The sequence below is a fragment of the Hermetia illucens genome, chromosome 1 (genome assembly GCF_905115235.1).
Source record: "Hermetia illucens chromosome 1, iHerIll2.2.curated.20191125, whole genome shotgun sequence".
In the NCBI taxonomy this organism is placed as follows: Eukaryota; Metazoa; Arthropoda; class Insecta; order Diptera; family Stratiomyidae; genus Hermetia; species Hermetia illucens.
The window spans coordinates 171,884,162-171,911,767 of record NC_051849.1 but is presented as its reverse complement, the minus strand read 5'-3'; the positions used below and the strand labels follow the sequence as shown (position 1 = coordinate 171,911,767).

General features: G+C 41.7%; 2 protein-coding genes across 16 annotated transcripts in view; one reads left to right on the top strand and one right to left on the bottom strand.

Annotated features, from left to right (window-relative positions):
* Positions 1–11,658, top strand: part of LOC119647229 — a 233,758-nt gene extending 222,100 nt beyond the window's left edge. For all 13 annotated transcript variants that reach the window (XM_038048074.1, XM_038048075.1, XM_038048073.1 and 10 more), the window contains one exon: positions 3,319–11,658. In XM_038048074.1, the coding sequence (XP_037904002.1) occupies positions 3,319–4,878 (1,560 nt within the window). In that variant the 3' untranslated portion in view covers positions 4,879–11,658. The remainder of the gene's footprint in view (positions 1–3,318) is intronic.
* Positions 11,659–17,716: 6,058 nt separating this feature from the next.
* On the bottom strand, positions 17,717–26,872 carry LOC119661588 (chromobox protein homolog 3-like). 3 transcript variants are annotated; one of them, XM_038070992.1, is made up of 4 exons: positions 26,734–26,872; positions 26,403–26,660; positions 26,129–26,263; positions 17,717–18,833 (listed from the first exon to the last, which is right to left on the bottom strand). In XM_038070992.1, the coding sequence occupies exons 2-4, from the start codon at positions 26,502–26,504 to the stop codon at positions 18,402–18,404; spliced, it is 669 nt and encodes a 222-aa protein (XP_037926920.1). In that variant the 5' UTR covers positions 26,505–26,660; positions 26,734–26,872; the 3' UTR covers positions 17,717–18,401. The 3 variants fall into 3 exon arrangements, with proteins under 3 accessions (XP_037926920.1, XP_037926918.1, XP_037926919.1); XM_038070990.1 differs by having other exon boundaries at positions 26,740–26,864; XM_038070991.1 differs by having other exon boundaries at positions 26,728–26,854.
* Between the last annotated feature and the right edge of the window lie 734 nt (positions 26,873–27,606).

Genomic DNA, 27,606 nt, shown 5'->3' with positions numbered 1-27,606 from the left:
TTCCGGTGCCTTTCGTCATGCTCATTGCCAATTTCAAAGAGTGCTTGATAGTTCTTAGAAGAAAATTTACTTATGAAAATTGGTCAGTACAAAGTACCCAAAAGTTTGTTGGTGGTGTTGTCCTGCGGCAATAAAACCCTCTACTTCTAAAAGCTGTCAGTTAATAGCGACACTGAAACTTGGCAGTCCACTTTCTTCTTAAGGGGAGAACAAGTTCACTGTGGCATGTTTTGAATTCTAACGTATGTTATGCAATATACATTTCTGGAAGTGGTGTTACCTTTCATCCGATCCAGGGGCTTGTATGTGTGGCCGCTTACTGGTCATTCACCCTATCTTCTGTTATACATCCGCTCTAAATGCTTGTCCACTGGAGCTGTATAATGTTAATATGGGAAGCAGCTGTTGATTCGTTGTATGTGAGATACAAATAACTGTTGTAGATAATTCTTCATAGGCTGTCCTACTTCACTGACAAGATTTTTTTGAAGATTATTTACGGAGGCATTGATTGCTTTCACTCAGATCGTAAACAAATGTTAAATATTTTTTCTTCAGTGGCTCGACTCCTGACTCCTCAACATTAAAGGTAGTTTGTCCTCAACGATCTAACGTCAGCTTCAGTTGTGTCTGTTCATCTGAGTGGTGTTTTTCTAAGTCATATTTGTTAGTTCTTCTACTTTCCATAGACACCTTTCTTCCGCTTCAACTAAATCTCCAATCCATAACCTTGATACCACAAATATTAGTTACCATTGCCCTCTGCAATAAACGCGGTGCGGTGTCTCCATGAGGCCTGCTCTACCTGGAATATGTCGGAGCAGCTTTGTGATTGTTTCCTTTAATTTAAAGAGATGCTTGATAAAGATGAAATTATGAATTTGCACATGACAAAGTTTAATAAATCCGACCTGGTACTCCCAGAATCCACAGGTAATTAACCTGGAGGAGCTCTAGAACCGCGTTCATACAAGGGCGTCAACCACAACTACGCGCTATTATTATGCCACTTCTCGGCAATGTATTTTTTCTCAACGTATTGATATATTGCAACGCAGCACTTTGTTTCTTATTTGGCTAGTTGGCAAGTAACTAGAGAGTTGGGATCGTTCTATAAAGCAATATCAAACTTCATATTTTACGTTAAATTTGGGAAGTCACCAAAATGTTTTCATTCTTGAATTAATGTCCTAAACAGACTCGTTAATCGTTCAAAACTGCCATAAACGTCTGTTAACCTCTCGAATCGATAAATAGGTGACGCTCACTCTTAGTTGTTTTTTTAATCCATCCCGAATTTGTACCTAGCGGACCGTGAGCGCAAATTTCTGTCTCGAGATTTAGTATAAAAAACACCACAGGGTTGATTTTGCTTTCACGATACAAAAAGGGAACCACTTTACAGTCAGTACACAATATAGGATGAGATATGCTAGTCAGAGTCCGGTAGGTAGATGCATGCTGGAACTGACTTACTGGAACTCAAAAGATTGAAAAAACTCGTTTCCCATGGTTTCGTGGCCAGAATCCTCGCCCTATTTGGTTTCCAGCCTCCCTTCAACTCTGGTCTGACTTTTTTTGGTTCCTTGCTTATGAGAAGTTATGGAAAGGAAAGCTTTCGGGAAGGTTCCAAAATGTCTTCCAGACCTGGAAATACCGTCTTCAGAAGTGTATCGACCTAAGACAGTGCTAGCGCGGTGCAAATGTAATCAATGTAAGGACACGATTTTTTATATGAGTTTAGCCGTATTACTTGATGGTAGGCAGCAGGTAGAGGCAAAATCTAGAAAAATTATTACCCGACAAAATGATAACAATTTCAAATGGTTGTGATTGTGAACCACGGCCTTGAATTCATCTACACTTCGCCGAGGAGTTAAATAGAAATAGGACCTAAGCACACACAGGTATATTGACCTGACATGTGGAACAATCTTCTCATGTGTTCCCGAGTTACATTCCCCCTTTCACAGTAATGGGGATATACACCAAGGGTTAGTGGACATCCGCTAGCTCAACCCGATTGGGCAGTGAGTCCTAGGAGGTTTTACGTGAGTACTTGTCTCGTGGACTTAATCGCATGGTCTTCTTAAGACACAGATTGATTTTGTGACCACAATCAGAGCCCCGCTGTGACAAGCAACAACGGTACCAGTCTATACCAAGTGCATGGCTCAGCATTCATACTGGTGGATGCAAAGCCTACCTAAATCTCTACCGAAGCAAGGAGTACCAAACATGTTGAAATTCAACACCACTCTGAGACCCGAAGGTCTCTGTTCGCTTGAACAGAACCACAACCCCCATGAAACTCCCACTAGGGAGCCAACCGCAAACAACCGAGCTGAACGCACATACAACAGGAATTCTCTTGAAGTATGTGAGTCCAGGGGCTATCCCGCTTCCCATGGTATCAGTATACCCCTGGTAAGGTTTCCTCACTATTGCCACTTCAGGTGAGTCCCTGTTAGGTCTGATCGCCCTAATTAGGTCTTTGGAGCATTCGCTTACTGCATCACGACCGGCAAGCCAATGCGATACGTTGCCACCACTATGGAGGTTCTGCTCGGCCACTTGGTTTTGGTTCAGCCGACAGGGTTGCCGCCCTGTCTTCCTCCCCGCCACCTCTGAGCGCCACCCCGATTGAGCATAAAAAAATCACAGGGTCTCTTTTGCCTACATAGTATAAAAAAGATGTCACTTTACCGTTTTTTTTTTCAATTTGCCCCTCGTGGCCATTAAAGAGTGGTTAGTATTTTTAAATTTTTTGGATGAGGTGTTTGCTCAGGCTTATTACTTTAGCGATTGATGCTGCCAAAAAATTTGGAAAGTTTTGATTGCTTTAGAGAGGTTTTTTTCTAGGTTTTCAACTGCTTCCTCTGACCGAGTGAACACTGAATTATTCTTTAATTCATTTACCCTAATTCGAAATTTCACAATAGTTTAATCGGAAAATGCATGAAGTACCACTTATTCAACTTCAAATTTAGGACTCCTAAACCCACTGATATTGTTATTTATGGAAGCTATTCCAGTTTACAATTTTCCAGAAAATTTATTTTAGGGAAGTACACATTAGAATTTCAAAATATTTAGTTTGGTGTAAACAAACAACTACACATTAAATGTTCTACCACAATTTACCTTCGGGGAAAAGATAAGGTGTTTAATTTATTCTTCTTTTACTAATTTTTTCGTGCTTTTTCACAACATGTTCTCGGGAAGCGGTTATTGTCTATCTCTATTTATATCCATTTATAATATTTTATAAATAAGGTACAAAAATAATCTAAAATCTACTTTTTCGTCTAATTACAGCGTCACTGTCGTTTAAAACATAATGGTGATATCAGAATCGAAACAATCGATCGAAATAGTGATAAAAACATGCCAGTGTATTACCCTTTGAATTCACAGCCACATCCGCAACCATCATCGTCGTCTTTCAATAACAGTGGCAACAGCAGCAACAATGCTGCCGCGGCTATCACAGCTGCTTCACCTGGTCCATCTGGTACGGTCAATACCAACGTGTCCAACGGGGCTGGCCAATCACAAATCTCTTCTTCGGATTTACCAAAACACAAGCTATACGGTGGGTCTTTCGTTGGGTTACAGCCAACTACTAGCTCTGAAGTCCTTAAAGATTCGGAACAAGAAGGACAAGCTAGTAGTGGCGGAGCGAGACCACGTCAACAACAATGTCCGCTTTGTCCATTCGTTTCCGAGAGTAAATCTCAAATGATGTATCACAACAGCTTACATAAGTGTAAGGCGGATTTCTATCAGTGCCAAATATGTGACTACATATGTTCAAAGAAGCAGCTTCTTAATCAACACATGAAAATCGCTCATGAAGACAAGCCTGATATTGAAATTGACCTTTCAACATGCAACAATGACACCATCGGAAGTCAGGCTTTATCCTTTTGTCCACGATGTCCAGCGCGATATATTGGAAGCAAAGATTTGAATTTGCATCTTAAAATGCATAACGCAAACTATTCACATAGATGTGGACTTTGTTCCTACACAGCTTTGCAAGAGCCATCGTTACTTTCTCATTCAACAGTTCATTCCCAATCGTACGATGAAAAGACCACTAAATTACTACAAAAATTCACAGAGGATATTCATTATCCTCGTCCGAAACTGACTTTGATATCACTGAATTCCGACGATAAAGTATGGGTAGTTGAAAGAAATACAGAGCCTGACTTAAATGAATCAAAAAATCCATGTTCTGAAGAAGATGTTGATATTGACCGAAAACCTTCGCTTTTGAAACAGCAGCTTGAGTTGAATGGAAGTGACACCAGCAGTCATGGTGTTGATCACCCTGACGAATATTCAACTAAAAAATGTCCTCATTGTCCCTATGAGACCAGCAGGAGTGCGGCTGACCTAAAACTACATTTAGAAAATCACATATGTGTATCAAGCAAGAAGCATTTTGCCACATGCCTACATTGCGATTTTTCCGTTCCTGATGAACGCACCCTCAAGGAGCATACGGCCCTACACTTTAAATCCATTAAAAACAACGACGTCGCTTTCTACACGTCTTATGAAAATTTGGAACTTAATCTTGTCGAGGAAAGTGATGACGATCACACAAAAGAAGGACCCAGGACGGGATCGGTGGCGAATAGTATTAAGAAGGAGAGGCTTTTGCTCAAAACTGATGATGCGAAAACAAATGGCCTACTGGAGCGCCAAATAAAGGGTGATCCACAAAGTGTAACAAGTTCAAAGGATGGTGGTAGTTTACATCGTAATGACGACGGTGATAATGACGGCGACGGGAATGGTGAGAAACAAATTGTGGTTGCTACAACTGGTGAATTATTAAAAGTAAGAAATACTAGTAGCGTGTAAATCCAGATGAATTTTTCAACAAGTATGGGAGTGCGCTTTTGCAGTAAAGTTGAGATGAGATCAGGCACAAAAGATAAAAAAATTTATCTTGAATTTGCAGAAGAAGTTACTCCATTGCCCTTGCATTATAAGTAGATACGTGGATACTAACTCATCTTTACTGTAAAAAGGCAATTCAATTTTTTTCTAGTATGTAAGGACGTTACAATTTAGTCATCTTGAATAGTTGTTGTTTTGTTTTTTCTTAATATTAGTATTTGATTTTTTTCTAAACGAAGTTTTTCTATACATTTCATGGACACATCAAAATATTATAATGTATTTAAAAATGAGAAATATATAGTTCTTCATATTATAATACACTTGGAATAGTGGGGCCATATTTATAGATCTTAACTAATTCAAACCTAGAATAGCTACTGATATAAAAATGCACCAAAATATGATAACAATGATTACCATAGTTACTGGAAGTAGTCTATAATTTAATATCACCTGGAAATGAGGTATTTTATTTTGGTTTTTCAGTTATTCATGATGTTTTCTCTGTATAGCCTTAAGTTATCTTTACTAATCTAACATAATTCTAATGAATTAAATGAACAGAATGGAAATCTGAAAAAGTTATATTACATAAAAATTGTGTTACTTAAATGCGATGGTGGTGTATTGAAAATGAATGACAAAAGGTCACTATCGCGTGTTTAATCGAATAGTGAATTTGTTAATCTCTAGATTGTTGTTGGTAGTTGAATGATGAATGCTAATGCGATTTTCTTAGAATCAAAGAAATCCCACAGAGTCAATAACCGAAAAATATTGTTGTTACTAATTTAATTTTATATATTTTCTAGAGTTTATACATTAGGAAAGTGATTTAGGTAGATAAGTACAGGGTGAAGTATTCTTATCGGAATATGTTGTACAATTGTGAAGGATTCATTTCATGTTGGTGTTGAGCGGTGTCGATATTCTCTGCAGTAGTGGTAGCGCTAAACCACCCTCTGGGTAGGTTTATTTGCGTTTAAATCTAAATTTTTCTATCAGTTATGGCAAAAGGACCAAAAACGTCGACTGGTTGCAAATTTGAATTAATGCGGGTCATAAGGGTAACTAAATTTTATTGTTTTCCTTCTATGATAAATAGCCTCGACATGACTGTTAGAATTATGTGTTAAAGATGGAGCTTTAACACATAATTCTAACAATCATGAACTTCTTAATTATATCTGAGGTCTGGAAAATGATATCCACTCCATATGCGTAATCAGATTCTAACTTTGTTTAAACAACTGGTTTGTGGCTTCGTGAATTTCAAGTGGAAGGGTTCCAGTTATATAATTCGTGTGTTTGCGCAACAGCGTTTATAATAGTTGCTTAAAATATTTCGCTCGGGTTAGCAAAATCATAAATCTACAAAATTGTTGTAATCTTGGGAACGACTATAAAGAATTAAGTTCTACCGTTTAAAAATGTAAAAATGTCTTGTCTATACTTTGCTGGTTTAGGCATGAGGATAGAATATCAATTGACGATTTTGGAGTGCAAAAAAAAGATTTATGTGATTTTAGCGGCGTGCAAACGTTGTTTGTACTTTTAGAAGTACTATAAAGTCTTGTTGGGAACACACGGTCAGTCAACAACGACTCCTTAGTAGCTTGATGTGTTGGTGTAAGCGAGTACGAAACTTCGCCTGATCCCCAAAAGAAACACTATTTATTTATTCCAACAACCTTTCATCACTTAAAAAATAGCTGAACATAATTTCTTATTTCACTGCACTCAACAATAATGAAAATATTTAAAATGAGCTCGTCTCAAAACATGCGGGTGTTCTTGGCAAACGTTGGACGCAGAATGAGAGCACTTTTTTTTCTTCTGTCATTCTCCCCCAACTCGTGGCACACTTTCACCGTCTGCTCTACACTCCTGTGGCGAGTTCTAGAAATGTGTGGAGAGCGCCGGTGGCGTCATCTGACCGTTCACACTCGCAACGTTTGAAATAAATTTCGAATGCCGCGAATCCTGCCGCGCCACATACTCATTTCTAGCCACTATTTATATACCATATTGCAAAGCGAAAGGATTCCCATTTCTAGCGGAAACACTTTGCCTACTGATTCATTTTCCTTCTGCTTAAAATTGAGAGCATTGATACTGTGAGTTAGTACCACAAAACCATTTTGGACTTTAAAAATCTTTAATCTTTAAAAATCGGTTGTCTGCTGTTTCATATGCAAACAACTAGTAAGACATTATTTACGGACTGACCCACCCAAATGAATTCATTTGATTCCTTTGTTTTTTTTTCGTGTAACTCGTTTGCTGAACTTTTTTTTTGAAATGACTAAATCGATGCTTTTTAATATTATTTGAAAATATCTGAATGATCTGAGAGGAAGGTTTGGATGCCACAAGAATTATTTTTTTTTTGAGGATCATTTGCAAATAATAAGGGATGAAAGAAGGTCCCTAAATTAGGTATAAAATGTTTTGATCACTAGATCTAAAAGGGTATATGAATACTTGTTTTGCTACTATCCCTTGGCCTTGGATGGCTGTGAATGGAAGTTCACTGTAACTTTTTTATAAGGATCGTATTGTTTAATTTTGTAACGTACACCTGTAAATTTCATGTTGTGTTCTTTCAAAGTTCTGCAACGGAAATTGGATCAGTTACATCCGGGCGGGTTTCAATTTTCTATAGTTGATTTCGTAAGGTAAACACTTCAAAACTGTCGTTCATAGAAGAAGTGTACTATATTCAGAAGGCACCCTTAAGGGGTTTTTCGCAGTCGGCATTCTTTTTTCATATTTTTTTTGTTTACTTATTCAATAGAATATAATTTCAACATTTCTCCAAATTTCAAGTCGACACTCGCAGTTGTTTTTTTTCTTTTTAATTTCTTTTATGAAAAACACGAAAGAGCACACTTTTCATATTAATTGTATTGACAGTTTTCTATGACAACACGTTTGTCCAGATCCTTTTTGAGGTCGCCCGACCATTTATTGTTCGGTTTGTTTGATTCTTCTTTTCTTTTTATTCTCTGAACTTATCTTTAAAAAAACTGCTTTAGGATTCAACAAGATTTCAAATGGACGGAAACATCTTCTGAAAATTGATCGTGTGTATTTCGAAACTATGCTCTTCAAAACTTGTTTTAATTTTTCTCAAGCACTACTAAATCGATTTTCAGGTTTCTTTTCTCAATCGTACGATCAAGAGAAGTGGAAACTTAATTCATACCAGCCGAACCTCTTTACATATGAGAAAAATGCTGAAGAAGATGACTAATCTTCTATTTTTCTTGGGAAATGTGCAAATTTGTGATTTATCCATTGTTGTTTGCTAATAATTCATCTTCTGGTATGAATTTGCCTGTTTAACTGCTTTTTTTTCAAACCTAGTGACATTACCTCTCTTTTTTCTTCTCATTTTTTCTGCAGAATAGTAGACCTTCGTTATTTTGTGGGTAAAAAATGTGTGGATTCCTCATATTGTTACCGATGCTTTCGTTAATTTAATTCAGTCACACCGACTGCCACCTGTCAGTTTAAATGGCGAATTAATTAAATATCAGCTTCTCGAAACATGGGAGTCTCAGGTTCAAGTGCTTATACATCCCAGGCTTACCATTTGTAGCATTAATTGTAAAGCTAATGTAGCTCGAATCAGGGTCTCATCAGCAAAGAGGGATAGGGATAAAAGTAAAGGTGAAAAAATATGGCTGTAATTCCATATCTTCAAACGTTCATTTTTGATCTTTGGTGATCATTATGTTCTAATAATTATGTAAAATCTTCGTATAAAGGGTCTCTTATAAATTTTTGCCAAGTGTATGATATGATTCTCTTGCATTGTAACATGCTTCAGTTGGATGATTCCATCAGCCAAATTTTCTAGAATGAGGTTTGTTTTATCTCAGTTTTGCTTATAAGGCTTCCGGTTACTGAATTAGTGTTGGACTTGCAAGTCGTGGAAACAGATTTATCTGATCAATTTTCTCGCTCACATTACTCCTCCCTTACATGCAGCTTATGGAATATATTTTATATTGGCTTCACTCTGCTCAAATTTTCGTGTGGTTACTTCATATTTCTTTAAAAAAACAGAGAAGGCGGCTAACGCTGCGTTAACTATTGACACTCTTTCGATCCTGTGTAGAATTTGCGCAATCAGCATCGGAAAATTTCGTTAAGTTTTGCTCCGAAGGTCGATTTCTGTTTTGTTTCATTCAAATAACCTTAGAAGACTACATACAGGAGGAGCAAATCCTGTTTCTAAACGGCCGCATATACGCGGATTAGTTACGGGGAAGTCAATTGACGCGTGTGTCGATGATGCCTACAGGATGCATGCATTGCATACATGATTCCAAGTGGGCGGATTTTTTCACGCGCATGTGATTGACGAACGTCGGGCATGTGCAGTGCTTTTCTTCCACCACACAAATACGCCGGCAGACGAATCTCCTTCTTCCTTTTGTTTAAATAAAGCTGTCCATTTAAATAGTATTTCTCCACTTTCATAGCTACAAGCACTCGAGGGGTTTTATTTTGTTCTAGTTAATACCTTTCTCTTAGCTACATCTTTTGGCTAGCAAACCTGTGAAACACCTTTCAGTTTCTCTAGTCATTGCGCCCATAGACACTGCGGAGGTTTTAAGCTGAGTAATAACTCTATCAACTCCCAAAAATAATCTTCCATTCAGGGATTGCATCTTTTAGTTATGGCCTTCAACCATTGAACATTCCTATCATTCCACACGTTTGGCCATAATTTCTCATCAGGGAAGGGAACTCCACCCCAATTGACCATAATCATCGTTAAAGATGAAGTATCCTAGTGTCGTAACTAATCGACGTCGTTTTTTTTAACGTCTTTTCTGTTCAGTTGAGGCTAGACTATCAAATCTCACTCAAGAGATAAAACGGATCCAGCATGGTCTTGCTTTTACCAGCTCCATCATGTTACATAGTTCCCCAACAGAAAAAAATGAAATGAATCCAAACGCTCAAGGAGCTTTCAATGATCACGAAACCAGGCAGATCTTATTTACTAACGATCGCTAACTGAGCGAAAATAGGCCTTCGGTAATACACACCAATTATATACACGTCTCCTGGGCATTTTTTGGTGGAGTATAGAGAATTCAATGCTCCCTTACCTTCTATAGCATTTTTCTTCTATTTGATTTTCAATGAGACTGAGTTTCGGTTTTAATATCATTACCCTTAATAGGCAAGTGAAAGCCCACAACACCAGGACAGGACAAAAGCAATCACAAACATCCATGACGAAAAAGATTCAAATCCGGCCGAACGGGAAGGAGAGGCTGACGTATATCCTTTAAGATTTCGTTTGATTTGATAAATCTTTCGACCCGTAATTTACTAGTTCGTCGACCCAAACTTCAGCAACAACATCTGTGAATTCTTCCATGCTCATACAATTATACAGGAGAATGTTACTAAGCAATTCAGGACAACAGCATTGCTTCTGATTGTTTCTTCATCATCTGTTTTTGTTAATTTTCCTAGCGTAGTAATAGTGTAAAACCATTTTGTTATAACCTGCACCTACTAATAAGGATATGAAGTTCTGATAAGTAATGGTAATATATCTGATTTTCCCTATTTATAGTCAACACACAAGTAATTTAGTTTGTTATATATAAAAGTTGTATCTACATTTATTTCATCTATTTCCGAATGTGTACATGCAGTTAATCTAATCAATTAACGACCTTGTAGCCATATCTTAGTCAATTTTTATGAATAATCTACAAATAATAAGTTTACACACAGTTCACTAATAACACAAGTTGAAATAAGAAAGTGCAAGAGGAACATGTAGTTTATATGATTAGATATTCTATGTCAAGTTCGAAATGGGCGGGCAGTTAGGTTGGATACTTATACACATAGACGAATAGAGAAAATATACAAGGACAGCAGGGAGAAATCTTAGAATCTAGAAAAAATAGCGAAAAAAAATGTTTGGGTTTGGATCGGATGTTAAAGGTTTCTGGTTAATGAAAAGGGGTAGCAGACAAGACATGGAATAGAGTTGAAAATATATTATCCTTTATAGTTTCGCGAAATTTGGAAAAATGCCGTTTGAATGGGCGCCTTAAAGGGATAATTTATTACAAAAGCTACATTTAGTTTCGCTCTACGAAATATAAATTACAATTTCGAGAAAAATGATATCACACTATCGGTATTTAAGGGTACCTTATAAGTTCTCAGTTTAAGTGAATTACAAAAAGGGTTAAGATTACAAATTATAAATTAAACCATTGAATAGTGCAAATTTCTCAAAACATCTTGGAATTCCTTCTTTATTTCATCATAGTGTATGACCACAAATATTTTGGAAGAAAATTCAATAATATGAATAAGTGTGATTAATAAGGGTAACAAATTATAAGGAAATTATATAAATCATTCAGACATATATTTATCAATTTCAAATTAATGATAAAGAAAATTAGAACATAGTTTGAACTTTATATTTATGTGAAGATGTGGAACATGAATTCTAGAAGATATATCTAAAATAAAATAAATTTTATCGAAATTGGATACCAGTTTATATTAGAGGAAAGAAGATACATATAAAACGGATGGAAAATATTTTACCAAAGCATAAAATGCCAAATATTTGTAAATTTTATTATTATACAACAAAATGAAATGAAATATATTGAAATATTGAATGTGAATAAATGACGGATGACAGCAATAAAGAAAACATCTTTTCGAATTTCAAAATGGATTTTTGTCATTTTGCCATTGGAAACGGGGTCTTCTATCTTAATAACATATACTGTTTCCATGTTAATTTTGGTAAATATATAGATAACCAGAAAAGCTGAAATGATACTTAAAGTGAAGAAACTGAATTTCAAATCTTCTGCCAAACCACAAACGCTTTTACCTCCGGTAATACCGGGAAGAAAAGGAGGAAAGGAAAAGGAGCCTAAGTCGTGATCACGAGTGAAGTGGAGACTTAGACCATTGAAAGGATATACAGTTTGGGGGTCTAGATACTAGGAATATAACGGGAAAACGGAGGAACTTCTTAAAAATTTTAAACGCTTGAATCTCCGTTAATATTGAGAATTTCGAGAGAAGGAGTTTAATTCGTGATCGCTTGTCTTGTTCTTTTTCTTCACTTCTCATCCCGTTCACAAGCGGGGTTGGCTTGTCGTGATGGGTTTCGCCATGCGGCTCTATCAAATGCCTGATCTGGATGCAATCTCGAGGCTTTGAAATCCCCACCCATCGTATCAAGCCACCGTTGTTTCGGCCTGCCTTTTGGCCATTCACCATCAACTTCGATGTTCAGACCAATCTTGGCAAGTGAATTTTCATTAGCGCAAATTGCGTGACCATACCATCGAAGACGCTTCTGTCTGAATTTTTCCACGTTCGATGCAACCCCATATCGATCACGAATATCCTCATTTCGGATGTGATCAAGGCGTGTCACAAACAACACCAGTTGTGGAACGCCACTTCATCCACGTTGCGTTAATGCGTGAAGCAATTTCATACCGCAGTTCTCGATTGGCTGATAGCTTTGACGCGAGGTATTTAAATCGCTCAGTTCTGGGCAGATCACTGCCGCTGAAAGTGATTGTGCCTGTTTCATGGGGATCGCTCGTAAAAATTCAGTTTTGTTTAGATTCAATCTGAGACCGTGTTGCATGAGGCGATCATTCCATTTTTGGACAAGTTGCTCGAGATCATTTTTGCTATTAGATGCTAGGAAAACATCATCTGCATAAAGCAGTGTGTAGGGCGCTGTGACGGTGTCCATAACAAGAATAAAGAGGAGTGGTGAGAGGGCGCTTCCTTCATGAACACCAAATGGCTGCAAAGTAGAGGATTGTTTTGAAAAACTTTAAACGCTCGTATCTCCAGTATTGAGAATTTCGAGAAAGGGAGTTGAAAGACAATGAGCGATTAGCCTTTGAAGATATTTTTCCTTTTACTGACTTACAGTATTTGATAATGTATGCAAATACGTATTTCGGGGACCAAGTGGTCCCTTCTTCAGTGTTTTATCTCCTGTATTTTGAATTTGGGTTTTTATAGCTATTCTTGTAATTATATTTTAATTATGCTTCTATTCTTCTCCTAGTCCTTCCTAAAAATGCCACCAAAAAATGGTTGCCCATGTCTGTGTTTAGTCTTTTTTTCGGGAGGAATTTTCGAGATGGCAAAGCTCTCGTAGGAGTCTAGTTTTCTAACATCGCTCACTTTCTTCAAAATATTGACGTTGTCCAACGACAAATACGTATTTGTATACATAACCAAATACTTTTAGCCTGTCTGGATCCGGTGTTTAGGGATAACGTTTTTTAGCGTTTACCTGACGCCGAATGAGTCGATTCCGGACTTTCAGCGCTGGCTTGATGCTCTGGAGGACGCCGTTTCGAGCACGGAGGGACGAATCCTGGTTGGCGGTGACTTTAATGCCAGGGCTCTTGAATGGGGCATGCCTCAATCAGACTCCAGAGGGAAACGGATTCTGGAAATGGCGGCGAGAACCGGGCTCGTAATTTTAAACACCGGATCCACGCCAACGTTTCGGTGCCCAGGTTGTGAAGGAAGCATTCCCGACATCACTTTTGCGTCGGAATCTCTGGCATCATCGGTGGACGGGTGGCGAGTCCTAGAAGACTTCTCGGCAATTGATCATCAGTACATTGCGTTCGAAGTGTTTGACGCTACTTGCTGGCGAGCACCAACACAACGTTCCCCCTGCGTGTGGAATGTCGCGAAGGTGAACATCGGAAGGTTCGTCGAAGCTCTTGGAGCAGGAAGGGGGGCGCTGGGGGGCACTCCGGGGGGTGGTGGTGTCGCAGCTGACACCGTCGTAAATTCAGTGATGAATTTGATAACGACGGCGTGTGAGGCTTCCATGCCCCGGAGAGGCCCCAGGCGCGACAAGCCTTCTATATACTGGTGGACGGCGGAAATTGCCGACCTGCGGAAGGAGTGTCATAAGCTCCGCCGTTGGCAACGTTTGTACGCCAATGAGGAGGCATGTGCTATAAAGGCACAATATAGATCAGCAAAAAGGAGACTCCACAGCGCTATAAATAAAAGCAAAGCTCGCGGCTGGCAAAATCTTGTTAATGAGGTGAATGACCCGTGGGGACTTGGCTATAAGCTTGTCACTCGGAAAATTGGGGCTCTGCGGAAACCCTGCATATTGAGCACCGACCAGATGGACTGCATTGTGCGGGCATTGTTCCCCAGACACCCTGTACGGGTTGATGTAAACAGCGCGGAAAGCGTCATGGATTGCCCCCTTTTCACAATGGGAGAACTCGAAGAAGCGTCCTGATGGCATCCCGGCGGAAGTTTACAAACTGGTGTTCCGCCAACGGCCAGAATTGCTGCTCGAAGCGTTCAACGCGTGCTTGAAGGAGGGCATTTTTCCTTCTCGCTGGAAAGTGGCCAGGCTCGCGTTGATCAGTAAGGGTAAAGGAGACCCGGAGCTCCCGTCTGCATACCGACCGCTGTGTATGCTTGACACGGCCGAAAAAGTGCTCGAAAAGCTCATCAGGGGTAGACTCGCCGAAGCGATCCGTGCTGCCGTGGACTTATCCGCAAGGCAGTTCGGGTTTAGAACAGGGAAATCTACAGTGGATGCTGTTATGGAGGTCGTAGATGCGTTTAATCGAGTCGGGGCACACAGCCGCCGATCTCGACGGATAGTGCTCCTCATAACGTTTGATGTCAGAAACGCCTTCAATTCCGTAAGATGGACAGATATGCTAGGCACACTAGAGAACTCCTTTCACGTGCCAAGCTATCTCTTGCGGATATTGAGGGATTATCTGAAAGACCGCTCCCTGTCCTATGAGACGCTAGAGGGCCAGAGGAGGATGGAAATCACGTCGGGAGTAGCGCAGGGATCCATCCTAGGGCCGGACCTCTGGAACGCTTCCTACGATAGTCTGCTGAGACTCGATAAGCCTGAAGAGTCGCGCCTGGTCGGTTATGCAGACGATGTTGCGGCACTTGTTGCCGGACGCACTGTTGAACAGGCGCAAAGCAGACTTGGCATATTGATGCGACGGGTAAGCGGATCGATGACTGCTCAAGGTTTCAACCTTGAAACCGGACTGGAAAAAACCGAAGTAGTCATCCTGACCAGAAGGAGAATCCCGACCTTGCGTCCCATATCGATCGGCGAGTTGACTATAGAGTCAAAACCAGCGATTAAATACCTTGGTTTAATGCTCGACTCGAAGATGAGCTTCTTCGAGCAAATCAAAGCAGCCGCGGACAGGGCTGCAGCAGGAGTCGCGGCCTTGAGTCGGCTAATGGCGAATGTCGGCGGCTCTATATCAAGTAGGAGATGTCTCCTCATGGGAGCAACGCAGTCCGTCCTTCTCTATGGTGTGGAGGTATGGGCTGATGCCCTTGACAAGGAGGTGCATCGTAAACGCCTCGCTCAAGTGCAGAGGCGGGGAGCTTTGCGAGTGGCGTCTGCTTATCGCACCGTCTCCGAACCGGCTGTGATGGTGATTGCGGGAGTGATCCCCGTTGCCTTCCTTGCCAAGGAGCGCAAAGCCTATCTATCGCCGTAAGAGCGAAAACTTAAGAGAAGTGGTTGCCCGTGAAGAACGTCAACGCACCCTTAACCAGTGGCAACTTTCTTGGCAAAATGAGCCAAGGGGCAAGTGGACTGCGCGGCTCATTGACAAATTAGACCCATGGTTGAACAGAAAGCACGGTGAGATTGATTACTTCCTTACCCAACTTTTAAGTGGGCATGGAGGTTTTCAGTCTTACCTGCACAGGGTTGGGAAGGCGCGATCTCCTGATTGTGTGTTCTGCAATAGAGTGGCGGATGACACTGAACACACCTTTTTCTCCTGCGAGAGGTGGGACAGCCTCCGCCAGCAGCCTGATGCAGACACAGGGGAGCTCTCTCCAGACAACATTGTCAGAGAGATGCTGAAGAGGACTGGCAGCTGGAATTGTATTGCGCATTATGTTCGGGCTCTTCTTACTACGAAGAAGATTGAACTCGACCGGCAGAGGGATCGGACGGTAAGGGGTTCCCTGAACTAACAACTCCCTTCCTCCCCTCCCCTCCCCTCCCGTTGGTGAAAGGAATTCCCTGACTTGAAGGCTCCCAAAGCCGGGAGAGCGGGAGGGCTAGCCCGAAGTAATGTGTCAAACGGTTCCAGGCTAGTTCTCTGATGACAGGGAGGTGTTTAGTTGGTAGTCCGCCAGCGTGCTGTTGCGGGAGTCCAAAACTCTGTGCGTAAATGCATTCACCTACCCTACTCCCAAAAAAAAAAAAAATACTTTAACCAATAAAAAGGAAAATATCTTCAAAGGCAAATCTTTCAATTAAAATTTCGGCTAACTACCTCCTAATTCAGACAATGAATGAGTCCGTCCGGTGGCATAACATGCTTTGATAACATCCGAAATGACAATATCCGCGATCGATATGAGGTTGCAGCCGGAAGATACTACTTTGGATGTATACTGCAATAGTAAGGCCAATGATTACCTATGGGGCGGTAATTTGGGCAGAAAGAACCGAACTCAGCACACAAGCCAGAGAATTACATACACTCCAAAGGCTGGCTTGCGTATCAGTGGGGCAATGATATGCCCAAAGGCATCCCTGAAGGTCCTTCTGGGATTAACCCCTCTCCATCTGCACATACAGAAACAGGCAAGGAGGACAATATTCAGAATGGCCGGGAGTATCAGCGAGGCGGAGAGCTGCCCAAACCGAAGGAAGAACTTTGTAACACTTTGGAGTAACAAGGCAAACTGGGAGAGCGTGGCTGCGACATACGGTTTAAATCAGCAACTGATTACTTGGTACACTGACGGATACCTCACAGCAGAGGGAGCGGACAGGTACACTAGCATATCCCAGGAGGAAATATACGCCATAGACAAACGTGCTTCCTTTAATCTGCAAAGGAACTACAAGGGGCAGGAACATAGCTATTCTCACCGATAGCCAAGCAGCGATCAAGGCACTTAGGTCCAACCAGGTGAACTCTTAAACTGATGTGGAAATGCCTTGAGAAACTGAATACACTCGGCTCGTCCAACAAGGTCTGGATACTTTGGGTTCCAGGCCATGCTGGGTTTCTAACCTAGGCAACGAGGCAGCGGACGAACTAGGCAAGAAGAGAGCAGGGACCCTTTTACACGGGCCAGAACCATTCTGTGGACTGGCTATGACTCTACGAAGTGAAGAGGAACAGTTGAGGGAACTATACTGAGCGGGCCTACCAGGGATAGAGCAGTCCAGGGTGCTTATTGAGGGATACGAACCCATGCGCACAACGAATTGCATAAACCTTACCAAAAAGAACCCCCGAATCATAGTGGGAATTCTCACTGGTCATTGTCGACTGATCTGGAAATAGGGAACATACTAAAGTTCCTGACGGTTATAGGCCTGCTCGAGAGACTATGATCAATATGTACACTATAATCAGTAAAAGGGGCACAATAGTCCTCTAAGGACGTGGTGCGACTTGCCCTTAACAGAACAACAATACTAACATCATTAACAAAGTTATAGTAAGTGCAAATTGTGTCTTCGTATGAGTTTAGTGATACTGAAATTCTGCGTTTGCTTGGGTCGCATTAAAGTGAATAGTTGTCAAAATAAATAGATATTAGGAACAGAATGCAACTGTGGTGCACCCAAAAATTCTTCCATAAGAAATACACAGAATCGTTATCATTGAGCTCCAGGTTTTACCTTCAAGTTGATCTCATCCATTAAGTCGATAAATCGAATAAAATACCTCCTACTAAGAACTTTCATTAAATTTTTCGTGTCACATTTATTTTATAAGATTCTTTACAAAAAAAAGAGAAAACCTTAAATAATTTGTGTGAAATAACAAAATCCAATTTACCCAATAAAGAGATTTGTTTGCAGAAAATACTTTTGAGTTTTAGTACTTCCAAGTTCTAATTATACCGTAAACAAAACGAGACAAATTCTAGGTCCATCAATCTATCAAATACCTCACAAACATTATGTGGCGGTTGCAAGGAAAACGCTGAAATTAGTCTATTCAGAATGGATTCTGAGCTTTCCAGTGGCTCGAGTCCGATGTATGATGAGCTGCGGTTATAATTCCAACGTTTTGTTCGTATTTACATTTTTTGAAAGCCACAAAACAGAACGAGAACCGGGTGTTGCGTACAACTAGAGATTGAAAATGGTCATACTTTTTCTACATATGTTTAATCTTATGCATTCATGGAATCCTTCCATTTCGTTTTTACACTCTACAGATTCATATAAAACAGAAAATCGTATATTTTATGCATATATATAAGAAAAAATGCGAACGACAATAATAACACGCTCCGCAGGAAAGGATGGCGTATGGGTGGTGACCGGAATCGGTTTTGTTGAGGATGGAACTTAAAAACGGTACCCAACAAAGGGAGGAAACGAATAAAAAAAAATCTGGGATAAAAGGTCGAGTTGTCTATGCTTCCGCTTCATCATCTGAATACCAAGCCAATCGTTCTTCATAGAACGCGATCACAATCTGAGGACATTTTTCGTTGGCTTCCTTGGCGGGCACTAATTCGGCTTGGTCGGTGCCCTTCCATTGCATTAGGAATTGCAGTTGGCCGTGTGTGTCTGTTGCCCCGAGAATCTTTTGTGGTTCTAGACCGCGTGCAAATCCATTTTCCTTTTCTGATTTTCCACCCGATTCTGAGCCATCGTCTGATTCGTCATCGGAGCCGCTTTTCGATCCTCGTCTTTTTCGTTTTCCTGAGATATCTGTGCTATCGGCTTCCAGTTTTCTGCGTTTTGCCGCTGATTTATCTTTTTCGTCTGTTTTCTTTTTGTTTGTTTTAGATGAATCTGGTTTGGATTTTTCGGCATTTGTTTTGGATTTGGATTTCTGATCCTGGAAGAGAGAACAATTTTATATTTGCATTCTGTATGGTACAAGTATTAGAGCATTCAATTTAAATTGATGAAAAGGCAACAGCAGTTGATTAATCAAAAGAAAAAAATCATTCGATGTCTGGTAGTGAGTACGTTTGCACCAGGATCGAATTTTGTCAGGGCCATTCACGGTTTTCCTTGTATTTAATTCAAATTTTAATTTCAGGAATAATTTATTGAGTTAGGAAGATTAATCAGAAAAATTTGTGTCAATAGTCTCTAGTGGTAAGAAACGGACCCGGGAGGAACCTCCGGTTAAAATTTTGATATGGGACAAATTAAAAATGCCCAAAATGGACAAAAACGCCGGATTGTCGCCGCAAAATCGCTTTTCAGTTTTGGCTAGGCAGGTCATTGATCCGGTCGTGGACGATAGAGATCAAGTGGCCAGAAAAATAAAGGTACCGCCAATTACGTTCACTGAGCTACAACGAAAGACAATACTTGCTGAGCTGAAAATTGAAAAATTTTCGTTTAAAATAATATCGACTGGGCGCAGACTCATACTTGAAGACATTGCTGATTAAATGAAGGTAATCGCGTAACTCTCGGCTAAAAAGTGGGAAATTCTTCACATATCAACGCCCTAAACTGCGATATTAAAACATTGCTATCAGGACCAGGAGCAAGCACTAACGCCGAAGAATGAGCAACTCAAAGAAGAACAGATAACGTCGGGCATCGACATTTGTGGTCAAGCCTGTTGGCGATGTTTATTCTAGTATTTTTGTTAAGTGATTAGTTCAGACGTTGAGGTGTTATTATATTCATTTTATTTTTGTAAATAATACGTTGAGTCTATGTTCTTTTTGAATTCGTTTACTCCTTGCGATCGATTTAACCTTATTTTGTTGGTTTTGTTCCGCTGTGGCGCTCCGCTCAAGTCAATTAATATAAAGTATGTATTGTGAAAATAAGGAGGCCGTGAGTCCTATTGCCACCTTAACCGTTATTTCGGGTAAGGTGCAAACGTGTCGGCGGCGCAACCCGGAAGCATGGTTCCTTCAGTTGGAAGCGCAGTTGACACTGGCGGGCGTCATGGCGAAGGAAACTAAATTGAATCATGCTTTGGTTGGCCTGGATGAGGAATCAGTCGTGCTTGTCGCCGACGTGCTGAGCGAGTGTTCCTACGTCCGGCTGGAGAATCAGTTCATCCGGAGTCTGTCAGTAAGTGAGGCAGCTAAACTGTCACATCTGACGCTTGGTGACCGTACTCCTAGCTAGCTACTTCGGGATATAAACAAGATGGATGTGGACAAGGCTGGGTTTTCTAAAGTCATTTTGACTTAAGCGACTCCCGGAAGGCACGCAAGCCATACTACCGTGTGTCGACGGCGCCTCCTTAGAGGTGTAGGGCGCCGACGTAGCGGAATTGAGGAGACGCTTATGGCCAATGTGGCCACATTGACGGCGGCGATGAATGCTTTGCGTTCAAGAAAGCGGTCGCGGACACGTTCGTCGTCCGCTTCCAGAAAAAGGGGGTTTCCGGGTATCGACGTTTACCCGAAGCGCAGCAACACGTTGCTTGACAGTATACGAACCCTTTAGTAGGCGCAATTATCTAATAAGCACAGGCGCGGACTTTCTGTGTCACTATAGACTGCTGGTGGATATGCAGCAAAGTCCCTGATAGACCCCACAACCTCACTTAGCTCATCAGAAAAAAATTCGACTAGCACAAACAACACTGTTTTCTTTATTTTTGTGTATGTCACGGACTCACGCATCCGCCTACTCGTCCAAAAAAAATCGCAACATAACTACCGAATGAAGCATATCTCAGCCAGTTAAACTTGATAGCACATCAGCACTATTGACTCCCCAATCTTCTGGAAGGTGAATCCTGTACCACTGTAGAAGTTCGCTGTTGCGCGGAGTTATAGACGAACCTTCCACCAACAGTTGTTCATCTCCACTCAATCTGGTCCCCAAGCTCAAATGGCGACCTTGTGAAGATGATAGATCCGCGAATGTTCAGACAATTCCAGACCGATACCCGATTCCACTCATCCAACTTTAGCAAACTGTCGTGTTTTATCGACTTTGGATCTCGCCAAGGCTTACGACCTAATCACTTGTATATTGTAAAGAAAGCAATTTGCCCACCTTTCGGAATCTAAGAGTACACAAATGATTTTTGGCCTGCGCAATGCGGCGCAAACCTTCCATTGATCCACTCTGTACTGCGAAATTTGGATTTCTATTTCGTCTACTTGGATCACATTCTGGTCGCATCTTCCACCGAGTCCGAGCATTTGGCATATTTCCAATGCATTTTCCTACGTCTCCTTGATAATAGCCTAATTCTTGCTAGCGAAACGTAAACCACTTTGGCTATCGAAAACGGACTATGATTGGTTTCTGGAATGTAGGCACGCTCCTCCACAAGGGTAACGAGAGTCCTCAGAATGATCGCTTTCTCCAACTTGGGCGGGAATTCCAGCGATATAAGCTGCAAATTATGGGTTTCAACGAAGTAAGATGGTAGGATTCTAGAGAGTACTGCTCTCCCACTTGCGGCAATGTGCCTTCGTACTCTGGAAAACAAAGTGGTAGCAGACGCGAATACAGTGTCAGATTGCTTTTGACGGTTACCAAAGGGGGCGCTCTCTTGACCTGAGAGCCGGTTTCCGACAGACTTCTATCTGCAAGACTCCGATCCAAGTCAAGGAGCATCTCAATTGTATAATGCTATGGACCAACGAAGACTTCCGATATAGTGGAAAAGGAGGCTTTCTACGAGTAATTAAGCGCAATTCAGGGGAGGCTTCCTAAAACGGCCATTGTGATCGTGATGAGCGACCTAAATGCCAAGACGGGATGTTAAAACTGTTCGCACGGATATATGATGGGGAAACACGGACTTGACCGAAACGGTAATGATGAGAGGTTCGTGAATTTCTGCAGCTTCCACCGCCTCGTCATTGGTGGCACATTGTTGCAACACAAAGCCTGCCAAAAGTTCAATTGGATTTCAACTGACGAACAATCAGATCGACCACTTCGCGATTAGCAGTAGATTTGGAAGTTGTCCCTTGGATGTGCATAACAAGAGAGACGCTGACATCGGCCTCGAAAGGGATTACCATCTGATGGTCGCTTAAGTTCGATTACGTCCGCCACTTCTCGTGGTGTTGGCCGACTGTAACCCCCAAAATTTCAAAATCGACCGCTTATATGACACAGCTGTCGCTCAACAATGGGACAACTACCTTGCTGGTCGGACGGCAGATATACTGAGTAACACGCCTGAGTATTGGGCCACCATAAAAAAATCTCTTTTCTCGGGTGCTACACAGGATCGATGAACGGAAGGGATTGAAGGCTCTAATGATCGTCGCGAATGATGGCGGGCGTTACGCGCTCAAACCCCAAGAGAACGGAAGCGGAAGCTTCCGCAAATCGCAATGATTTCAGAAATGTATACCGCTTCACGAAAGAGTGCAAGTGGTCGCAAATCTTTCGGCGGTCCTGTGGAGAGCGTCAGCGGTCGACTTCTTATCCGGGATAATGAACAACTGCAGAGGTGGAAAGTACACTTTACCATTGTTCTTATCTTATCACATCCGGTGAGACTCTGCCTTTTGTGAATAGAATGAATACTCACCGTAACATGTGGATACGGACTGTTCCTCCAAGCAATAGAAAAATCATTCTGGTCTGGGCTTGACGGTCTCCCCGCAGAGTTATCTATCGCTGCACCTGCAGATCTGCTGCTTTCACTCGTACGAAAATCTCCAATTATCCAGGACCTTTCCCAGAGACTGGAAGAAGGGGATGATCGTCGAAATACCATAGAGGGGGACCCGTTTTGACAATTGGAAGGGTATCTACATGCTCCCTGCCGTCGCAAAGATATTAGCTAAAGTAATCTTAGAACGCATCAAGAAACATCTCGAAAGCTTGATCGACCAAAAGCTGGCTGGTTTTCCTGGGTATTCACCTGCACCTGCTCTTCATCGATTTTGAGAAAGCTTTCGATTGCGTGAACAAGGGGTGCAACTGGAGTTCTCTACGCAGGAGAGGCATTCCGGAGGAACTAGAAGATATCATTATAGGTTGGTGGCGCAAAATATCACGAGCTGCACTGAGGTAAAATCTCGGAGAATTTTGAGGTCCATAGGCCAGGGTTCCATCCTGTCACCGATATTATTTCTTTTTGTTATCAATGATATTCTTCTGCCAACACCTCGACGACGCAGATGACATGTTTGCTCTCTCACCGGACCATGGGCAAATGGTTCTGGATTTATAAAGACAGGCAAGTAAAATTGGACTGAAAACGAACACCAACAAAACCAAGTTCTCAGCCTAACGGATAATCGCACTCCGCCTATCTGCATTAATGAACAGAACATCGAAAGCTTCGATCAATTTGTATATCTAGGGAGCTTGGTTTCTGCGGGCAATAGCACGAAACGATGCATTAACAATGCTAGATCCCCTTTCGTTTGTCTGTCTATAATCTGGAAATGCAGTTATCTCAACACCAAAGTCAATTCTCGGTTAATCTTCTTTCTGTGTTGCTATATGGGAATAGCAGATGGAAAGTGAACTCCACTGTTGCCCAAACGCTCCAAGCTTTCGTCAATACCTGTCTGCGTCGTATCATCGGAGTACGCTAGCCTAGCACCATCCCAAACAAAGAATTTGACCGGCGCACAGGTTTGGCACTCGTACGCAATATGATCGGAAGACGGAAATGTCAGCGGATAAATCACACATTAATGAGGAAGCGACAATTGCATTGCACGTTACGCTATCCAATGTAATACACTTTCTCTATCAAGATGGCCAACGAGTGGGTCGCCACAATTGCACTTCGCCCAGAACATTAAAAGAGCAGTGCGGGCGTCTCGGGAAGACGCGGGGGAGCTGAAGAGTGTTTCAGATAACCGCGAACGATGATACATAGGTGTGGTTGATGCGCTACATCCCACCAAGGGCATACAACCCGACCCAGACAAAATGCGAGCGATCGCAAGCTTCTCGCTGCCAAAGACCTTAGAAGGTTTTTGGGAATGGTAAACTTATACCGTCAATTGCTGCCTTACGACTTCCTGTCTGGCCAGGAACCGTCCAAGCATTTGAAACCCTGTTGGCATTTAACAACAAAGCCATGTTCATCGATGCTTCAAACATTGCAATAGGCGCTGCTCTTCACCAGTTGATTAACCAAAGCTCATTTAGTAGATGATGCTTTGTCTCGAATCTCTGAGCTCAACATCCTGGTCGCACTCGATTTTTCGACAGTCGCTGTGATCCAGAAGGATGACGCAGTTATTGAGAGTATGCAGTCGGACTGCTAATACAAGTTTAAGGATTTCCCCATATTCGGCTCACCTTCCTCTATCTACGACGAGATCCCCGAAAAGGGACCTAGGCCATATATTTCGGCCGCTTTCCGGAAGGAAGTGTTTCGTTCGGTGGACGATCTTGCGCACCCTGGCAAATATTTCTGGCCGTCCATGAAGAAGGACGTGAATTCTTGGACTAGGGAGTGCATCGCATGCCAAAAGTGTATTCCTCAAAATCAACAAAGCAATTCCACACCATACACCTTGGACATTGTAGGTCATTTGCAAGATTGCGATTTACGCGCTGAATTGAGGCAATACCTGTGAAGGGCATTAATGCAGTCATGAACTGAGATTCTCTGTCGAGCGCATACCACCCGCAGTCCAATGGGATACTGGCACGTTGGCATAGGACGTTGAAAACAGCCATGATGATGCGCGCCGAGCCATGTTTGTCGTAGGTCTTGCCTTTCGTTCTGCTTGGCTTCCTGTCCGCGAGTAGTTTGCCATTTCCAAATTAAAACCGCCTCAACCATGTCGTTATGCGCAGCGAGCAGTGCACACTCCGTGGAATTCTACACCGACCTTCTGATGACTGATGCCAAACGGAAGCCGCTGTAGCCACCTATAAGCTCCTCGAGCGTGAGGAGCACGGGTCCAGTATGGGAATCGATGGAAAAGCCAATACGATCTCTTTAGACAGGCTGAACCATTTCTTGTAGAAAGCAGATTCCACGTGAGCACCGCGTACGTTTTGGCGTCCGCTAGATTTGAGCTGGGCAGAAGGACGACCGGAAAGAGAACGCGCGGCCAGGAGAAAAAAGACAATAAATTTACTAATTTCTCACAATCATCAGAGGGCTGACATATATTCAAACTAATTTTAACTTTCTCATCCAACGAACGAAAGGTTTTCACGATTTCACAAATTTGATAAAAAAAAAATATTTACACATAACCCCGCTTGTGTGCTTGTATGTTTGTGCTTTAAAAAACTTTTCAAATCACATAGCAAACCCTAATAAATTGTACAAGCATCCTAAACATAGATAACAAAAAAAAAACTGCATTTTCTGGCAACATAGGCTGTTAGGGGATCGGAGCTACAGAGGGCGAACAAAATACTAGCCGTCTCTAGTCCCCACCAAATTTGTGCAACTTTTCGTCTTTATTAATCTTTATATTGTCTCCTAACTCTACTTCATTTGTTCCCTCTGGCGTACACATCTCCTTCAATTAAATTGCCCCGAAAACTTCACCCCTTTCTCTAACCATCGGCAAAAATATGACGTCGGGTAGTTAGCATCTTTCACTTATAAATTTAAAACGGCTGGCCCTCCGCATGCTAACAATAGACGGATAGCATTTATCTAGACAGACTGATAAATTAAAAGGACGATCTTCGTTATAACTAAAATATTTAACTGGGCTTCAAACGAACATTCAAAATCTCTATTACTGACGCGGTGAGTGCCTGACTTAATCCATGTCTATGACCATTGCCTCGACATTTTGTAAAAGCGAAATTTCACAAATTTCTTTGAATTGAATCCGCTTCAATTCGATACAAAACAAGGCAACACTCATACTTTCCTTGTGGAACTTCTTGAAATTTTGGCGGTTTAAAGTCACACCTGGCGCGGTGGCTGCATTTCGGATGACCGAAATTGGACCAGTCATTTTATCAATGGGAAAACAATGAACTACTGCAAAGGGTGCGATAGAAGTGCACACCTGAGACACTAAGCAAGCAAGACTTCCCCCGGAAAGATTCTGAGTACTTAGTCGCTGAAGCGCATCGACAAAAAGGAGTTACACCCGCAAAATTAGTACCCCACCCCGGCTTTCTATATCCGCACACAACGTATTGATTACTAACTACAGAAGAATTTCAACAATTGCGAAAATACGTCTCTACAATGCAGATCTGGACTGGGACTACGACAAGAGCACTTACCGCTTTCTCCTCCTTTTCCTTCCGTTCGCGTTCATCTTCAAATGCCTTAATCAAATCAGGACATTCCAAATGCTCTACAGGTTCCCATGTGTTGTCTTTATCACTGAATCCTTTCCACTTAAGGTAGTACTCAACCTGCAAAAGTAAGCCATTACGCGTACAGTCTAACTGCGGCGGGCAGAACACGCCACTGTTGCCGCCACTTGGCGAGGATTCGCGGGCCCCGCTCACACTGGGTGTCAGGGCCGCGAAAAATTGTGGTTATGTCACTGACCTTTCCCTTTTTGACTCTCCGGTCGATGATTTTCTCCACGACATACTCCTCCTCTGAACTTTCTGATCCATCAGATGCCGAGCCGTCTTTCTTCGTCTTCATTTCCGTTAATACTATGAAACTACCTTAGAAAAACACGTTCAATCGTCAAAATTGTTGTCGGTGACTTTCCACGGACGCCAAGTCGCCAAGCCTTTTTCCGCAGTGCCGTTCTGCTTGCAGTAGCCGGTCTCACGCTTATTGATTAGCCACAAGAGCCTACGACGGAAACAACAACACAATGAGATTTATTTGAACGTAATTTCCAAGTAAAACAAGGTATCACAATTACAGTTACCGCGTCTAAAAATCTCGCACAAAACAAACCGCGAAATCTGCCGATGCTCGTTCAACTATTTGTCTTCCTTCACGCCGGTGGAGTGCGCAAAAATGGCAAACGAGTGCGTTCAATGTACTGGCCGGTCTTGAACTGAGCGAATACTCGTTATTTCGCTGAGTTTTTGGCGGGACCAGAAAAGAGTTGTTAGAGCGAAGCATTTTTGGGAATTTATTCTGGATGAAAGTTTTTTGAAATTAGTTTACGAACAAGGAATGTCTTCCCTAGTTTCTAAGCAACAGAATTTGTTTGTTGTAAGTTTGTAGGCGTAAGTAAACATTCATGTTTCGCTCATTTTATCCTTAGATTAAAAAAACGCGATATTTGAAACTAGGATTAGATAAGCATATAAAGCTGAAACACCCACGAGTAATCAAATGGAATAAATGTAATATAATAAACTATAAGCAGCTAATAAGAATACAGAATTTTCACAATTGCATTACTAAAATTGTTCTGCGATAAATGTTGGATGAAATGAATTAATTTATTTTGAGACTGGTTCAAGTAAACCTAAGAAGTCAAGATGAATTCAAACTTGCTTCAGGTAAGTCTGTTTTCAAACGAAAACAAACAGACTCGGGCATCTCGGACAACGAGGCCACAAACGAGGCGACAAACGTTTCGCTCTCCACAGGCTCTTAGAGGATTCCAATCCTAATCTCGCTCTCCTAAACGAAACCAGACTGGGGAAAGCCCCCAACGTAAAATTACATGCTCCCGTTTACAGAACTTTCCGCAACGACGCGGGCAGAGACACAGCCATACTAGTCAAAGTAGGACTAAGGGCCAATAGTATCCCTTCGGCTGTACTGGCGTCAAACTGCC

Coding starts and splice junctions, on each gene's coding strand:
- LOC119661588 (XM_038070992.1), bottom strand. CDS start 26,504: ATGAAGACGAAGAAAGACGGCTCGGCATCTGATGGATCAGAAAGTTCA. Junction 26,264..26,402: donor GGAGAGTCAAAAAGGGAAAG/GTCAGTGACATA, acceptor TTACTTTTGCAG/GTTGAGTACTACCTTAAGTG. Junction 18,834..26,128: donor AGGAAAAGGAGGAGAAAGCG/GTAAGTGCTCTT, acceptor TCTCTCTTCCAG/GATCAGAAATCCAAATCCAA.